Source organism: Schistosoma mansoni, chromosome W (genome assembly GCF_000237925.1).
Source record: "Schistosoma mansoni strain Puerto Rico chromosome W, complete genome".
NCBI lineage: Eukaryota > Metazoa > Platyhelminthes > Trematoda > Strigeidida > Schistosomatidae > Schistosoma > Schistosoma mansoni.
In genome coordinates, this window is record NC_031502.1 from 23,565,620 (window position 1) to 23,583,328 (window position 17,709).

The 17,709-nt window shown below is 37.6% G+C and overlaps 1 protein-coding gene across 1 annotated transcript; it reads right to left on the reverse strand.

Annotated features, from left to right (window-relative positions):
• Positions 1 to 2,352: 2,352 nt before the first annotated feature.
• Positions 2,353 to 16,027, reverse strand: Smp_011710 (hypothetical protein). The gene is made up of 7 exons (XM_018789030.1): positions 15,931 to 16,027; positions 7,317 to 7,626; positions 6,243 to 6,343; positions 6,094 to 6,190; positions 4,918 to 5,134; positions 3,498 to 3,720; positions 2,353 to 2,901 (listed from the first exon to the last, which is right to left on the reverse strand). The coding sequence occupies exons 2-7, from the start codon at positions 7,451 to 7,453 to the stop codon at positions 2,387 to 2,389; spliced, it is 1,290 nt and encodes a 429-aa protein (XP_018654514.1). The 5' UTR covers positions 7,454 to 7,626; positions 15,931 to 16,027; the 3' UTR covers positions 2,353 to 2,386.
• Between the last annotated feature and the right edge of the window lie 1,682 nt (positions 16,028 to 17,709).

Sequence of the window (17,709 nt, forward strand, 5' to 3'; positions counted from 1 at the left end):
TTTGATCGTTGTGGTTTTTTCACGTCCAGTATGATGCAAGTGGTGTTTTGACAAATGCTTAAATTTGGCGCCTGACAGAAATAGACGGATGTCATTATGGTTACTGAGCTGCGACACTTATAAGTCTTTGAGTTATTTAAATATCCCGCTACTATTACTATATCAGAGCATTTAGCTTTACAGAGACTGAAAAACTTCCTATAAAATCCATCTTTTACTTCATCCGAGTTGCGATCAGTGGTTGTGTAGGCAAACACAACTAAGTGACGAGGTGTCACCATCTTTCTGAGTTCGTAATGTCTCGTATAGTGGGACAGCGCACAAGCGACTGTTTATTGAAATTCAGTATAACAAAACATGTTCTGTCTTTGAACTTGATGGTATACCTACACAAACGAGGACACGGGAGGGTCTTCAGATACATGAATGGCAAGTCGCGCTGGTTCTTTAAATTGACAAGGTGATGTCAGATGAATGGCTAATTTGGACCCTGTAGGAGCATATCGGAAACGTATCTTACATCGATGGCGCGAGATTCTAGAGTCCTAGCTAAAGAAGCCTGTTTTCTTATATGACACAAGGTTTAAACATTAAAAGCTCCAAAATGTAGTTTAGAGTGTGGTTTCATCAGAAGACTAGGAATAAGATTTCATGAACTCAAGTCATTAGCACTGCTGGAGCATGGTGGTAAAGATATGCGGGAAGTTTTAGTCATGGGGGTTGGAAAATTGGTAAGAGGTGAGCGATGGATTCGATCGTGAACATGATGATATCAGGTGCTGTTAAAGTCATAAGAATTGTTTTCACTTTATGGCTACCCACACCGTGGAAGGATATTTCTTCTTGAGGAACCTGGAAAAGAAGCTAAATTAGTGATCCTAGTGACCTTGGAACAAGACCACAGAGCCCAAGGGACAAACGCTTGAAGCCAGTCATACATAGCCTTTTTATGGGAAGTTTTAGCTTTGCAATTTGAAAAGCCTTAATGCCGGAGACGGAAATCCGTGGGGTAAGATGAGGTGTGAAATTTTTAGGGTCGACTTTTTCTAACCCCTTGCTTCCGTTGTGAGAAGGTAACATCGCTGCAGATAATGATTGTCCGAGGAAAATACCTTACTGCTGTTAGACCTTTCTTCAGTCAGCAGTACGACTCCTCCCCCGGACCATAAATTGGTGCTTTTAACCTTACTATTTTCCAGTTTACCTGGCTGGAATGGTAGGACCTAAGGGAACATGTGTCCTAGCCAATTTAGTTTGGTTGAGCCATCAAGATAAGAAAGCCCGTCCACTACGTCAAGACAGCAGCTACAGTCGAGGAGTGGACACAACAAAAATTGTTAAAATACAACAGAAATAATTAATGATTGAACTTGTCAGAATTCAATCGAATATTAAACTGAACGACCATCATAATGAGTCATTATTAGTCCTAATCTCCCACTACTACATATAAATTCTGGCACAATCGGGCGCCGAAAAAGTATGCACCACACATACAATGATGGTCGAAAACCAGGTAAAAGGGGGCATGTTTCATAACCATAAACCAAAACTGCTCTTACTAACGTATTGTAAATGTGAGCATCAACCATCAGACTAACATCATGGCAGCATCGAAGATGACATAAATTTACATGAAATCCTCTGGCTTTCACCATAATCAGACAGCCATCAAATGCCACACTACCAGGAGCGTTCATACAGCACTTTAGATGCACGAACTTTTCGACTACTTCTAATGAACCACCACAAAGAGTGATTGTTTAGACTCACTCTGTTTGGCAATCCATAAGTAGTTGTAAAGTTAGTGTATCTAAGTACAGACGATAATGTTAGATAAAAAATTCGACTCAAACGGCACATCACAACCGATTATGTCAACCATAATTTCTGAAGTAACAATAAACAATCCTATGACAGTTGGATTATTATTACTTCCGTTCGCAAAATTAAACAAATCAATAATCTGGTGTTGTTTGTACAATTTTGGTCAGATTCCTGCTGAGCTGCAGTAGCTAGAAGTAACAAACCTGTAGGCTTTACCTTAATTAATGAACTAAATATGGGATCTTAGCGAACAATAAGTCAAAAATTGAAAGTATATTAACTAATCACACCTCTCTCTTATAAAGCAATAATTGAGGTAGCTTTATTTGCTTTGGAATTACAAATCTCTGTTTGGCATACCAAATCCGCACTCAATAATCAATTAAAATACGCTGATTTTAACTAGAATGTTCTGAAGTGAAGCAAACATGCGAGCAACGAGGATAATAAAAAAATGTCTTAAAATATTACAACACACTAAATACGCAGCAATCGACACAGATAAAATATCGATAAAGTCTGATTAAAAAATTAAAAATAATTTTTATTTCAGACTTGTTTACAGCTGTACAATGACAGGTGCTTCATCCCCGTCCCAGTCAAATTCTTCAATAGGGATTTCAGTTATATTTGGAGTACACCTTTGTAATAACTGATATGAAGTGATCATATCCCATTTGAATCGATGTTTTATGTTATGAGCGAAGCCGTCTGCACGTTTAAAGAGATCATTCAGAATATTACTAGTTTCACTGGGACATGTTTTGTTAGTTATATCAGAAGTACAAACAGAATAAATATTTTTCAAAAGACGCCCAATCATAGTTGGTAGGAAGCCAGGTTCGGTTAACTTGCACTGGGTACTTGAGCTAGATGATTCCGAAAAGAAAATATCCAGTAACTCCACAGCTGAATCGCTACTTGACACCTCTGATCTATTTGCATTATTTAACTGGTGATAAATAACTGTAATGAAGTCAATGTACAAATTAGGATAATCAACAATCGCTTTCTCACAACTAGCAAGTAATTGGAATATACGACGCCACTGTTCCCAGCCTTCTATTGAATGATCTAAAATGGGAAGATCAAGGCAAATACATCCATCGATAAAATCACTGTAACAATTAATCTCATAAAAATTGAATTAGATATCTAGTTGGATTTAAGCATATTTTGAAGCGTTTACTATGGTATCCAATATATTGCTAAAGCTAATAAAATGTAAAATTTGAATTAGAAGATCATAAGCTTTCGTTTGACCTATTGGCTACTGTTATACGATTTATCAATCTTAACTTGTTCCCAATTTATCAGTTACAGTATCTCAAACTCACAGCCACTTTTGACTTGACCTTGTATGATTATTTTTCAATTTATGGTGCGATGCGGTCTGGTCTGAAATATACGATTCATACAAAGGATGTCAGTACTCTTGTTCTGGACTGAACCGGGCTGGATAAGGCGACAAGCTACTATACAGAAGACCAATAAAGGCTCAGAGTCGAATCAAGGCTGATCGTGCTGGTTGACGCACAATTAGTTTAGCACAGGGACAAGGTTATATAAGTTGGTGTTCTGATTGGCAACTTTTTCACAATATTTTTGACAGGCGATAGGACATAACTATATATATATATAACTTGTCAAGATTTAACAAGAATACGTACTTAGTAATAAATTGAGAAAAGCAAACTGAAATTCACCGAGCAGTTCCCGAGTAGATTCCAGTTCCTTATTTAGGCCACTGGCCTTTTCAGATGTGATGCTCGAGAAGATTACGTCTATAGTAGTACAGAGGGTATATGTTTGATCCATACAATGGGCAGTGATTTCCGATGGAGATGAAAGTGGTGGATAAAGTGGTTTTGTTGGAATTGAAGTAAAACGTACCTGAGGTGGGTGAGATATAGAAATTTAGCAAATTTATCAAAAATCAATGTGTTGTTTTACAGGTGACACAAAATAATTCAGATTGCATAACACTAAACTTTCTGATCATAGTCTCTACCCCGATGTGATGGCAGGGGCTTGACAACCCAGTTACACTATATTGGCAATACTACACGTCCTAATACTATAGGCAGTGCAGTAGTAGTAGTAGTAGTAGTAGTAGTAGTAGTAGTAATAGTAATTTATTTATTTATTTGAACACATAAATATTGGTACAAAAAAGCACCAGATATATATGCGCCACACAAATCTTATTTGATTTGTGTGAGGGCTGTGATACTGCTCAAGTGCCCAAACTGAAGCAGGTGGTTTTGTTAGGGGGTCACACCCGGAGCCTTTGACCCAAAGATCTGATCCACAAGGCAGTGGAGCATCGTAAGGAGATGCAGTCCCATGGTAACCGGTGACCAACGATTGATTCAAACGCCATTTCATCCCTCAGGATACTGGAGCCTATGTGCATCATTGGTTTGGAATCAGGGTTTTCCAACTCCCCTAGGTGGACTTTTTCTGCCCACCAAACCGGTTAAAGCGCCGAACATTCTCTTTTCGTCATCTCAATTTCGTAAACAACACCCCTGTCACGAGAAGGCAGTGAGTAGGACTTCCCTGGCAGAGGCTATATACGCGTGGCTGTGTGAGAGCATTTCGAGAGGGAGGGTGGACTCTCCCCACTCTCGGCCGTACCAGGGCCGAGTAGTAATAATAATAGTAATAGTGTTTTCTTGTTCAGAATAGTGAACTCACTACAAGGACAATCAGTATTAGATTGAAGTAACACTTTACGGTTTTTTACTGCTGAGAAAAAGGACGTTGAGTCATTACTTAAGATTTATACAGGTCACAAGATAGAGAACAGGTTTGCTAAACAAATCCATAAACACGTACTAGGTGATGACACAAACTGCTACCTAGGTGCTTACATCTTGATAAACCAGGAATTCAATGATTTTAAATGGAATACAAAGACCAATGAGTCACATTTCCGTAAGATATCGTCTAAGGTATTTGCTTGAAGTTTACATCACCAAGACCGAATGAAGCTTGAAAATGTCAACCGAATATTACTTAAATATTAAGATTATTATAAAAACCGTTAGCTTTGTAAAAGTGAAAAGCAAACAAACTAATGCTTACCTCTGTACCAGGAATAATAGATAAATTTGGTAAGAGGTCTTCTGAATTTTTATTTGAACAGTCAGTCGTATGGGAACTTTTAAGAGCCAGGCGTTCTTGGGTATTCGAGGGTTTAGATAAGAAGTGTGGACAGGAATATAGACGACCACAATAGGGAACAAGACGAGTTAATGTACATGTTGTTATAAAATTAGACAGCGAAATCCAATCTCTGTGTCTAGATTTACAAGAAAGAGTTGGGGATGTAAACGATATATTAAAATAAAATAAATAAACATTAGAAACTAGATAAAACTGAGAATTTCGGTAGGTGAGACAGATCGGGTGAATATTAAACACAGTCTCAAAAAACATGATAAATTATGCACAAATTAATCCATTTACTTGCATTGTAACACGATATTAATCAGTAACTCAATGAAGATTAATATCAATACAGTTTTAAATACACTTGACTTGATAGGACTAAACACCACCACAGCGCTCCTTAATGTCTAACAGATTTTCACTGATCTGTGAGCAGAATTGTTATTGGTAAACAATTTGTTTTCAGAAAACAGTTAATCATATTCACGCTAAAACTAATAAATATCCTCCTCTCTGAGTAACTCTCGAGATTAACTTAGGACAGGAAATATGACACGAGTCATATTATTTGACACTGAAAATCCAACTATTACGTAATTACAATAAAGATATCTTTATTGCCTTTAGAACACAAATTACCGTCACATAAAAAATTACTGCTTCACTTCGAAATTCAAATTCGATATGATAACAAATAAAAACAAACATGGATTAAATAAATCATTTCATAATAACATCTCAGCGTTACATGATACACGAAATATATTATTGAAACAATAGAAAGAAGTGTTAAAGGAAAGTTAAGTGATCGTTCAAAAGATTAGTTAGTCGTCGACAGAACGTATAACGAGCTTAAATCCCGAGAATCCTTGTTAACTTATTTGTATGGCCTATCAAGTGTATCCGTTAGGATGTTATAACCCCTTTAAGGAGCAACAGACATTTAACTTTCTAAATAAGCTACCATGGAACCTAAAAACTTTATAAAATAAGTAACTTGACAATTAGACAGAAGAAAATATCATGATAATAAGAGTTCTGATTTTTAAACGGTAATTGTTTAAGTCAATCCTGGTTTAAATGACTTACAACTCTGCAGGATACTGCCCCAGACACATAGAAATTTCATCGAAATTCGAAATAATACGTTCTATTTCGTCATCAGTTAAATTAATATCTATGAAATCTGGACAAGACGAAAAAGTTATTGGTCTTTTAAGCAATATATAACGAATTACCCTCTTCTTCTTTTTGCCACTTCTTAACAATAAAACCAGGTTGAGAGAAATTAGCTACGAATCCAACACGTTGCCCTGACATACAATCTGAATTTACAGCACTGTTTAAAAAAAAGAGACAAGCAGAACAATAGAAGTTGTGTATATCACTCCACAAATCTTTAAACTAATTAAAATTTAAGTGGGTAACTCTACTAGCCAGTCTCGGAAAAGGCTACACTTCATGGTCTATTTCAGCTATCTCAACCTAGAATACTATTTTCTTTCACTAATCATTCAACTACCAAGAGAATAATTTATATCACACCCACTTTGACAAAATCCCCATGCATAATATATTTTATGAGTACGAATTTATTAACGCTCAGACGTTACAAGTGTTGAGAAAGAAATGCTCACTTACAAACATCCCATTTAACTGAGGGTGGATACTCTACAGTTGTACTGCCAAAATAGATGTTTGAGGTAAAATCTTTATATGAATTACTAACCAATCACAAGCTTGAAAATACAATCATCAAGTAGCGGTTAGGGATACCATCTGACCTGTAAGAGAGAAGTGATGGAAAATCAAGGTACCAAACATCTCTCCTTAAAAGAGAGAAACAGTTTTTTCTTATATGATGGTCTACAGGCGGGTTTAATTTCATGGTTTCGCCAGTTGTCACAGGTTAGATAATTACCAATTACAACAAATCACAATACCCGACTGTTCGCTTTACAAAATCAACAATATAGTCGACTTAAATGCTCGTCATACATATTAATGAAGTACCGAGTAAAACAGTGAAAAATCTCTTATCATTCTAAGAATGTCCATTTTCAGGAAAGTATTCAGATGATATAAGTCTTATCATACCCGGGGATTTCCCTGACCTAATTATTTTTAGTATCGAAGTCGGCTGAGAAATCATATTTCATTAGGGTAACCCAATTTCTGCATTTCTTTTTCTACTTAAATCTCAGATTTTTTAGAGGAGGAAAACTATAGACCAATCACAAGACAAAAACTGTAACAGAAATCAAAAGACCACTCTCGAGTTATAAGACAATATTCTGATTGTCTCAACTTACCTATAGTAGACAAAGTGTATTCCCAGAGGTATATCTTTGATGCCTTTAAAGTGCTTGCCAACCTTCCAAAACTTCAGATCAATCCCTAACTCTGTGTTTTCGGGGACATCATGCAAAATCAGTTGACAATGTTTCATTGGTCCCAGATTGATTTGCAAATATAAAAGCCAAGTGGTTATCGATGAAACTTTACTCTTGAGCTGTTTGCGATTCAGCAAATTCTAAATAGCGCTCGATATTTAAAAGAATTCGTTTATTTGAGTATTTTTAGCGGTTAGAACTTTAAGTGAGTCCTCAGAATCAATGGAAACTATTTTGAATAAAAAACATTTTTAACACAGATGTGTAAGCGATAGCCCGAAGTGTTAAAGAAAGCTGTAAGTTTATGGAATAAATGTGATTACGGCAAAAAAGATATGAGAACAGATAACGTAATAAAAATACAGCATTTATTCTGTAATCTGAGCTCCTCTGATTTAATTCCATCTGTCCAACTGATCATTCCCCTGACAAATATCTAGTGAATATTTTTCTAAGGAATATATAAAAGCTTAATTTCATCAATAAAAACTTCCACACAATCCATAATACTGCACAATACTCTTATGACCTTAGATATATAGCCATAACAAAAGTCTGACTATTTTGCCCGTATTGTGTTGATGCAACGTGAAAGAATTAGAAAACTCCCCTATATTTAAGGATTTACACAAACAGATGATATACAATGTAGTTTATAAATTCCCAACTTAGGTGAATCGCCTGACAAATTTCGTGAAGTGCAATCTCAGCATGACAAAAACAGTGAACAGTTACGCTCGAATGTTATTTATAATAAACATAATTAAGTCTTATAAATCAATACTCACAGTTAGGGATAACTATACCTCGGTAAACACAGTAGGGCTTTACTGGAAATCCTATGACAACACAATTTTAAATTTGGAAAACCAATAAAATGACTCACAAACTATCAAGGAAAGATTAAAATAAATGTAACTTGACACAATATAGGCTGTAAGATGTGGATGGGGCCATGAATTGGTAAAGAGGAAGAAAGTATAGTAGTTTTTTTTAAGACGTATAATATTACACAGTCTAGTCCAAACTGATGTGATGCTCGTAAGTTACGATTTCTGAGAGAAAACAAGTTATTGACGCAAGCTTACGAATGAACTGACATCGAATAGCAGCATAAATGACTAGCAAAGTAGAATATCTTTGAAAATATGGAACCAGACCAATTTACAGAATCACGACACAAGTAGACGAAAGATCTGACAGTCATACAGACTAGTTTAATGTCTAACTTTTGAACTATTTTGTGATATATGACTGCTGTTGACTCTGAATTTAGACGATTTACGATGTATGGAGTCAGTAATTGTATATTTTAATTCACAATAATTACTTGTAATTTCACAAAGCCAAGTGTAAATCAATCGCTTTTCCTAGATGGCTTTAACATCTGCGATGTGTATAGAAATTACTATAGAGGTGTCAATACGATGTTTTTAAACTGCCAAAACCAGTGTTTTGCAATATTTCGGCTAAATAAATAAACTAAGTAAGCTTCGGTACTACCTGATTTTTATCGAATGTAAAAGATACCACCAACAGACAAATTGAGAATTTTAAGAGCATGAACAGGAATGTTAGACTGAATATTTGATAATCAAATGAGTTGGCTATATGTGGGTCAGACTGACAACCATATTTCATCGGTCTGACTCGACCAGAATATGGATAATTAAAAAGATTCATGCATCTTTGGATTACTTAACATCATTTATTCAGAAGATAGAATATCTATTTTCGTCAGTTGCTAAAATTGTCTTAGTTCGATAGTACGATGAGAACACTATACTTACGGGTTCTAACAGTGGTTGATTTAAATGGCCTAAAACTCATTAGTGGTCTTAGAATGATATTAACAAACATTCAATGTTCTCTAAACCAAGAAAGCCTCCAGTGATAAAAGAGTAGCTTTAATAAACATGAACTAATCCAACTGCTAAAATGACTGTTTAATCTATTGGCAAAAGATCTATCCACCACTACACCTGAAATTAAATCAAGTTCTGTCATTTTTGGAACCCATTTGACGTTAGAATAGTGGTGGGTTATAGAAAATAGGGTATTTAACTGGTGAGTTTTAATGTAAACTGGTATGACCGACAACACACACAAATTACAGTCAGCTCCGTTTTTTGGAAGGCCGAAACCATCCGGAAAAGTAGCAACTACCAAGTTGAGATTACTGTTTAGGACACTACTGAGGTCAAACAAACTCAGTGTGCATTTTGATACTGACTTTGTGGACAACAATTCCCACACCCTAAAGAAACGGTAACTGAACACCGAATGACCGATGATTATGTACCACAGATTTAATACAATGACCAAGTAAAGTCATGTGAGTAATCACACTTGAACATTCTTTAAAACTTTCCTATAAGCTACTACAAAACAAAGGGAAAAACTCTTACTGCAGGTTTGTAAACAAGAAGCACTGGGATTGCAGGTCACTCAGAATCACAATGCTAAGCAGTTATGTAATTAACGGATGTGAAGTCATCCACTTTCTATTTGATGGTAAAAAATTATTATTACTTAGCATTTTTGAGTGTTTTTATATTTATATGATGGATTAACGACGCACACAAGGGAGCAAAAACTAAAAAGAGCAAATGTATTTTTCCTCAAGGAGCAAATCTTTTAGTTCTGATTGTATCCTAAGGTATAAAGGCTTCTTTTATGTTTATTTAGGTTGGATTTTTCAGTTACGGCAACATAGAACTCTCAACCTTTTGTGTTGTGTCTATCACTTTGAAGCCTTAAAAAACACTTACTCAAGGGATTATTTTTTGTTTGTTTCTTTCCTCGCACTTCCATGGATTTCCGTCTCCGGTGGTAAGGTCCCAACAAGCACGGAGTTAACAAGAAAACTACTCACACAGAGGTCGTGTGTGACTGGCTCCAAGCAGTTTTTTCTTGAGCATTGCAGTCACGCTCTCAGGTCACTAAGACCAACTCTAACCCAAGTTTTTAGGTACCTCTAAAAGAACCTTTTCGCGGTGTGAACAACTTGGAAGTGATAAATACATAAATAAATAAAATAATAGCACTAAGTATGAGGGCAGAACAATCACTTTTAAAATGGATGCTTGTTAACATTCACCTATGTTCTGTTTGGCTAAACGGCTCCGTAAGAACTCGGAAGGATAGGGACACACGTCGTCGCCTTTTTGTCGGTACTGCCTACACTCCAACTGACTACAACCCGGACGAAGTGAAAGATGACTTTTGTAGAAAGCTCTCTGAACTTATTCAAAAAGCTAGACCCTCAGACATACTACTCGTAGCAGGTAACTTTAATCTACAAGTAGGTAGCTTAGACCAAAGCGAAAGACATTTAGGTGGGTATTTTAGTATCCCAACTCAGCGAACAGATAATGGTGATCGTCTGGCGCAACTATGTTTAGACAATCGTTTACTTTTAGCAAACACTAATTTTAAGCATAAGGAAAGACATGGCGACCACCTGCACCAAGCCAACGATGGACTCAAATAGACCATATTGCCATCAGTCATCGGTGGAGAGGCTCGATAGAAGACTGCCGCTCATTCTGCAGTACATGTTTGGACTCTGATCACGATCTAATACGAACACGCATTAGCTTGCGACCCACTCGACGCAGAAAACCTACATTAAGAAAGCCAATAGAATTGAAGTGAGTGATGAGAAAACCAAAAGTAATTTCCAGGATCAACTGAGTTCACATTTACGGACATATCCTATCCCACTGACCTCAAGAATGCAGTAAAGGGTTTTGCACTACAATCTTATTGGCTTGTTCACATACTTCTGCTGAAAATACTAGTAATTCATATATAAATGTTTGTCATTCATGTTAGAACTGTTTATCAATGATTGCTTTGTGTTTTTACTACAATTTGTTTCATGTCCATACACTTTTCTCGTTAGCCATAAAGTAGTTTACAGTCGTTCGTATATTTTTCTTCACTGAGGCGTGTTTGTAGAAGATATGGAGAAAGCTTTAGGTGATTAAAATGAAATCTCGAGTGGAATTTATCAGATTCATATTTATGTAGCAACGACAGAAGATCTACGGCCAGTGCCAGTCTTTTTCTGATAAGCTTCTGAGTGTCTAGTTAATGAAAGGGGCGGACACCACTGCTACGGGTAACAGGTTCCAAGAATTGGTGATTTGGTGTGAAAACCTGCATGCCACAGATATTTCGCTCGTTCACGGTTGTTCTACTCGCCTGTTATGTCCTCTGAGTTGTCCTGATCTGATAGGAAGAAAAAAGATATATCAGGTTTTGAATCATCTCTTGGTACTGTATATATCAAAATCAGATCACCCCTTAATCTGCGGCAGGACAGAGTGAAGGAATCTAGCTTTCCAAGTCGTTCTTAGTATAGTAAACTCCGGAGTTCTGGAATTGAACAAGTTCGCATCTCACTAAGGTTGCGTATACTGTAATGAACATAGTAGTATCTAACTTGGTGAATGTCCAACTTAAAGCCCATAGGGTTCTAAACCCCATAACTGCAAACCCCGGCAGTGGGCCGTAGTCGTAAGATCAAGGCTCACTGTTGCCCCAAGATCCTTACGAAACCGGGCTACGGGCACAGATTCTTCCCTTACGCTACACCTATTTAACTTTGCATCCCAATATGCATGTTAACACACTTGGTCGCGTTGATAGGCATCAGCCACTATTTAGACCAGCTAATCGGAACATCTACGTTCTCTGCTCTGTCCTGATTTTCCTGTATTATTTGAGATCCTTCCCGCAATTGTGTTAAGAATCCAATGCTGCGTCCTTTCCTGTAATTTATGTACGAGGACAGTTTCTTCAGCTGCTTGATTATAGATTGGGCCAAATGTTTTTTGTATTTTCCCTGAGTTGCCCGGATTATAATTATACACTTTCATACCGACCTTTAGCGTTCCATCTTATTCTCTGTGCCGAGGTTGATGGCGACATTCCAATATTTCTTCTTTTGTCTTAGTAAATGTCGAATATTGAGTGAGGTCTACACAGGAATGGCTGTGCTTTTTTTGAGACTGTCCAGGGTATAAATGATTGAGTTACTGGATTGTACAACTGCCAGAAATGAGTCCATGCCTCTTCTACTGAGGTCTTTGAGTCAGTCTTCCAGTTTTCAGCCAAGGTTGACGAGTTGATTGCTTTTATGTCTCCCTTCCATATGTTAAGACAGGCCGACACAACTGCTTGACAGACCATCTCAGATATGAATTTGAATAAAGTGACTGCATGATCACTTCTCCTTATAGGTGGGAGAAAAGGTACTTGACAGACATCACTGTGAGTAAAGAGTAAGTCCAAGAGAAATGAGTTTCGTAGGTCATATTGGGTGGAATCTCTTATGTGCTGGAATAAAGCTAGAGTGATTGTGGTTCATAAAAACTTGTAATCAAACGATGTTTTTGACAACATTACTTCTAAGTTTCCCCAATTTCTAGACGGTTTGTTCAAGTCAGTCAGCTACGACGTAGGACCTTGCACATATACGCATTGGTCCAAGTTGCTACATCTCGTTAGCACAACAAGATTCATAGCAGTTACTTCAATGGTAGTAAAAAGAAAATAACATTTTAAATAAGCATATAAGACAGGGAGAAAGAAATAGTTAGTAGGAAGGTGTGAAGTAATTTAGATCTCACGGTTTAGGGGAAGACAAAGAGTGTATACACCTACTCCATTGTAATCGATTCTGAGCCATGTCACCCAGAGTCTCCAGACATTGGTTACGATAGTCGCGCGAACCCCAAACAAGTAGGCTGCATCTACTAACATGTCACAGACCATAAGTTAATGACTTCAAGCATTGATGCCACGTCTTGGTTTGGCCACCCCTAACTCTTTTCCAAACATCCCCAATACTGGTCATCATTGTTAAGAAATTTACTGAATACCCTAAACGTCTATACTCGTACACAAACCAAAGGACTAAGAGAAGAGGAAATATTCCAGCCTTATAGGGAAATAATAATACTGCATCACTAGTGGAAGATGACTATTGTAAATCTCAGGTATTCTCAAACTATTTTTGGCTTCTGTTGGTCCTTCACGACTCCCTGGCTGGGGTCCGAGAGATGGTGCTACACTGTGGCTAGAGACGTTATCAGATATGGCTTAGAATAGAAGCCAATGGCGATCCTGTTGTAACCTTCTTTTACTTTCTTCATTAAGAGTGGTTATAACCTCCTTAACTGAGAGTTCTTCTGGTTGTATATTTCAGTTCCCCTTACCATTACCTTTTTTAAATGCATCTTACCCCTTTCTCTTCCCATTCTCATTGTTTTGTGTGGCGCATATATATCTGGTGCCCCCTTGCACCAATATTTATGTTTAAATAAATAAATAAATATATATATATATATACCGTAGAGACGCATCCCCTTAGTTTATACAAACCCCCCTCACACACTCTGACCATTTAAGTACTCGATTCCTTTGGTCTGTTAAATGAGCTTGAGATAGACAAATCCATAGGACTCGATGAAACGTATCCAAGGTTACTAAAGGAATTTGCAAATTTTGCCACGAATCCCTTTATTACATGTTTTAATCTATCGATAACCCAGAATCGATTACCAAAAGACTGGAAGAATGTTATTGTAAGTCCTATCTTCAAAATTGGCACGAGACACAAACCTGAGAACTATCAACCAGTAGGCGTACCCGCTTGGCTGTTAAACCTTTATAAAAGATTATTCAGAAAGAGTTGTTCGAGTATCTCGACGAAAACCAGGTTTTTTCTGAAAAGTAGAATGGCTTTGGAATAGGTCATTCCTATTTCATTAACTTATTAGTAGCCCGTGAAAGTTGGTGCGCTTGTAAGGATGTGTGAGGGCTGTGATACTGCTCAAGTGCCCAAACTGAAGCAGGTGGTTTTGTTAGGGGGTCACACCCGGAGCCTTTGACCCAAAGATCTGATCCACAAGGCAGTGGAGCATCGTAAGGAGATGCAGTCCCATGGTAACCGGTGACCAACGATTGATTCAAACGCCATTTCATCCCTCAGGATACTGGAGCCTATGTGCATCATTGGTTTGGAATCAGGGTTTTCCAACTCCCCTAGGTGGACTTTTCCTGCCCACCAAACCGGTTAAAGCGCCGAACATTCTCTTTTCGTCATCTCAATTTCGTAAACAACACCCCTGTCACGAGAAGGCAGTGAGTAGGACTTCCCTGGCAGAGGCTATATACGCGTGGCTGTGTGAGAGCATTTCGAGAGGGAGGGTGGACTCTCTCCACTCTCAGCCGTACCAGGGCATTTGGAGGCAGTGATAGTTTAGAGCTTAAAAATGACCTAGAGGAATTATCTGACTGGTCTAAAATTTGTCAGTTGCCGATAAATACCTCCAAATGCGTCATAGTACATGTTGGTCATCAGGATACAGACACACACACGGTGAATAACAGTGAGCTACCTCTCGTTCAGACGTACATTGACTTAGGAGTCATCGTTAGCCAAAACCTAAAAGCTTCTGCAAACTGCCGTGTGATAGCTGCCATAGGTTTTAGAACCCTATGGTCAATAGGTAGGGCCTTTGTCTATGTCGATGCTAAAGCCTTTTTGACTTTATTTGCAGTATTCGTGAGTCCTAAACTGCATACAAGCGGCTAGCCCCTGCTTAAAAAGACAGTAAGCTTTTAGAAAAGGTTCAGACAACAGCAACTAAGCTGGTCCCCGAAATAGCTAGGCTCCTGCATGATGCTCAGCTGGCTAAACCCAGCCTATTTCCATTGTCATATAGAAGAAGCAGAGGTGATATGATCAGTTACTTAATGAATTTGCATCTGATATACCCTCGTTCATCCTGTCTTCCTTCTGACTGTTTATGTTGAAAACCTAAGGCATAAATAAGTGTTCACTATTCATCTTAAAACTAATATTCTTCTAACAGGTTGTTTTGTAACCAAACATCTTTATCTTGTTTAAAAAGTGGTATAAAATGTCACAGATATTTAGTGCTTTCCAATTTTGCTATTTTGGGGGAAATTTTGTCCACTTTGGGTAAATTTTGGGAAAGCCATAATAGAAAACATTGAGGAATCGGCACAGAAACTTCAAAATTTTCCCAGGTCCAGGGAGAATCCCCAAAATGTTCGGGAGAACTTTTGGGTTTTCTGTAAAGTTGTGAAAAGTTTGTTGGTTTTCCCTAAAGTTTTGGAGAGAACCCCGAAGCCTTACAAGATTCTGTGGAGAACTCGACTTTGAGGAAAACCCCAAAATTCACCTGAGACCCCCCCCCAAATACTTTGAGGGATTCCCTAAAACGTTGGGGATTTTCCCCGGCCCTGGGAAAATTTTGGAGCTTTTTGTGCCAAGTCCTCAAAACCTCCCTACGTCTGGGGAAAATCCCCGAATTGTTCGAGGAAATTTAGGATTTTCCCCAACATTTATACAGAATCTTATAACACCTTGAGGTCTTTCCCCAATATTACCCCAAAATAGGGAGATTGGGTTAATAGCACTTGTCCGTATAGCATTCACAAAGTACAGAAATACAGTCAAACAAGACATAAATGAATGAGTTAGAGGATTTACTCGAAAGATAGTCGATACGTTGAGGAGTATATGATCTAAGTTGACCAATTGTTACGTGCGAATATTTACATTGGCGTATTCAATCGCATCTTAACGCATATGCTTGACCGAGCGCCTCTAGCTAAGTAGTACAATAAAACCAACGACTTCACCTTCAATTTCGATTACTAGCAGAACTCTTTATTTCGGATATTTATTTTTCATTCTCTTGTGAAAGGAAACTAATCCGTTTGAACCGTCGCTTACTGCCACATCTTATCTCCGAACTAACTAGGTTTAAGCATGATTTAAACTGAACCTAAATGTATATTTATGATCAAGTGTAATGTTGTCCTAGCTCATATTACTTTACAATTTCTCTCTTTATTAGTTTTTCGTTTTTAGGAGCTCAGAATCCTTTATTCACAGTTGCATGTCTCAAATTATTATGACCTAATCGACTTCTGCGTGTGGCTTTTAATGACTGAGACAACTTTGTAACAACTCTTACCTGGATTGTACTTAGAATAAAGTTGTATAAACCGAGAATATTTTCCCGAAAGTTATCTAATCTCACCTCGATGAATCAGAAAAATACTAATACCCAGTGGAAGGAAGTTTATTCACTTTTGTAAATATGCATATTTAAAAAGGAATTACAAGTTGATTCCGCGGTAAACTTTGTTTTCAGCTTATACACGAAAGTGGGTCAATGACACTACATTGCCTAATGGTTTGATTTCTCCTGGCTACAGCCGACTTTGACTTGATATGCAGTGGTGTCAGCGGTTAGCAGGACCGATTCAAGTAGTTTATTGTCGTAACTTGGTGGCTGTTTATAGGAAGCGGAAATTAGGAATGGACATCTGATAATAGAAATCGGTCACTAGACATTTCTGTACTGAAAAATACTGAGAAGGACCGACTGAAATTTTTTCCCACAATACTCATATGACGTTGTATGAGGGCGCTACTGTTTACGACGTTTTCCGTAACTTCTTCAATTTTTGTATTCGTATGAAGGTGTCAGAAGTATTCGGAGTTTGACAATGCCTTAACCAGTAGCACCTTTATAGTCAAAGTATACCAGCTCAGTCAAGTCGAAAGACAAACGAAGTTCGAAGATATATTCAGAAAGCTAGCGGTGTGTCGAAGGAATGTTTCGTTCAAGCTGGCTAGTAGTTGAAAGAGACACATACCATGGAGTACAAACTCGTGATCGGGTGCGGATGCGTGACTGAGAACCTTCAGCTTGGTTGGTGTAGCTAAACTAATTCAGTCAGCATTGATTTTGGGGATTTATTTACCGCTATAGACCACTCCTCCTTAGTGGGACAGTTATGACTCTAAGACGCGGGCAGCCAGAATCTTAAACCCAACGACTTGTTCATTGGTAAACACTGACAGTTTCCTTCGTTCAGCAGCGTCTGGTCGTCTTTCCTCACTATAAGGGATCATACGGTACAACATATTAATGAAAAACAGGCACAATGAAAATTTCAATTCTTCTAAATTTTTGTCGGCTTTCATCTTTCACAGACGTCCTGGAAAAGAAAGAAGGATATGTGAGCTCATGTCGAGTTACACTCGTACATGAGCAAAGACACAAAATGGGGGGTAAAGAAAAATAAACTCACATACATGCGTTTCGTTAACATGCAATAGCATGAAGACGACTTTCGCAGAATGATTTTTTGGTTTTTCTGAAAAATAAATGAAGGTATGTATATATTAGCAACAAAAAACGTTTTGGAACAAATATATACATATATATGAGCACACTAAAAGTAGTCCTTTTTC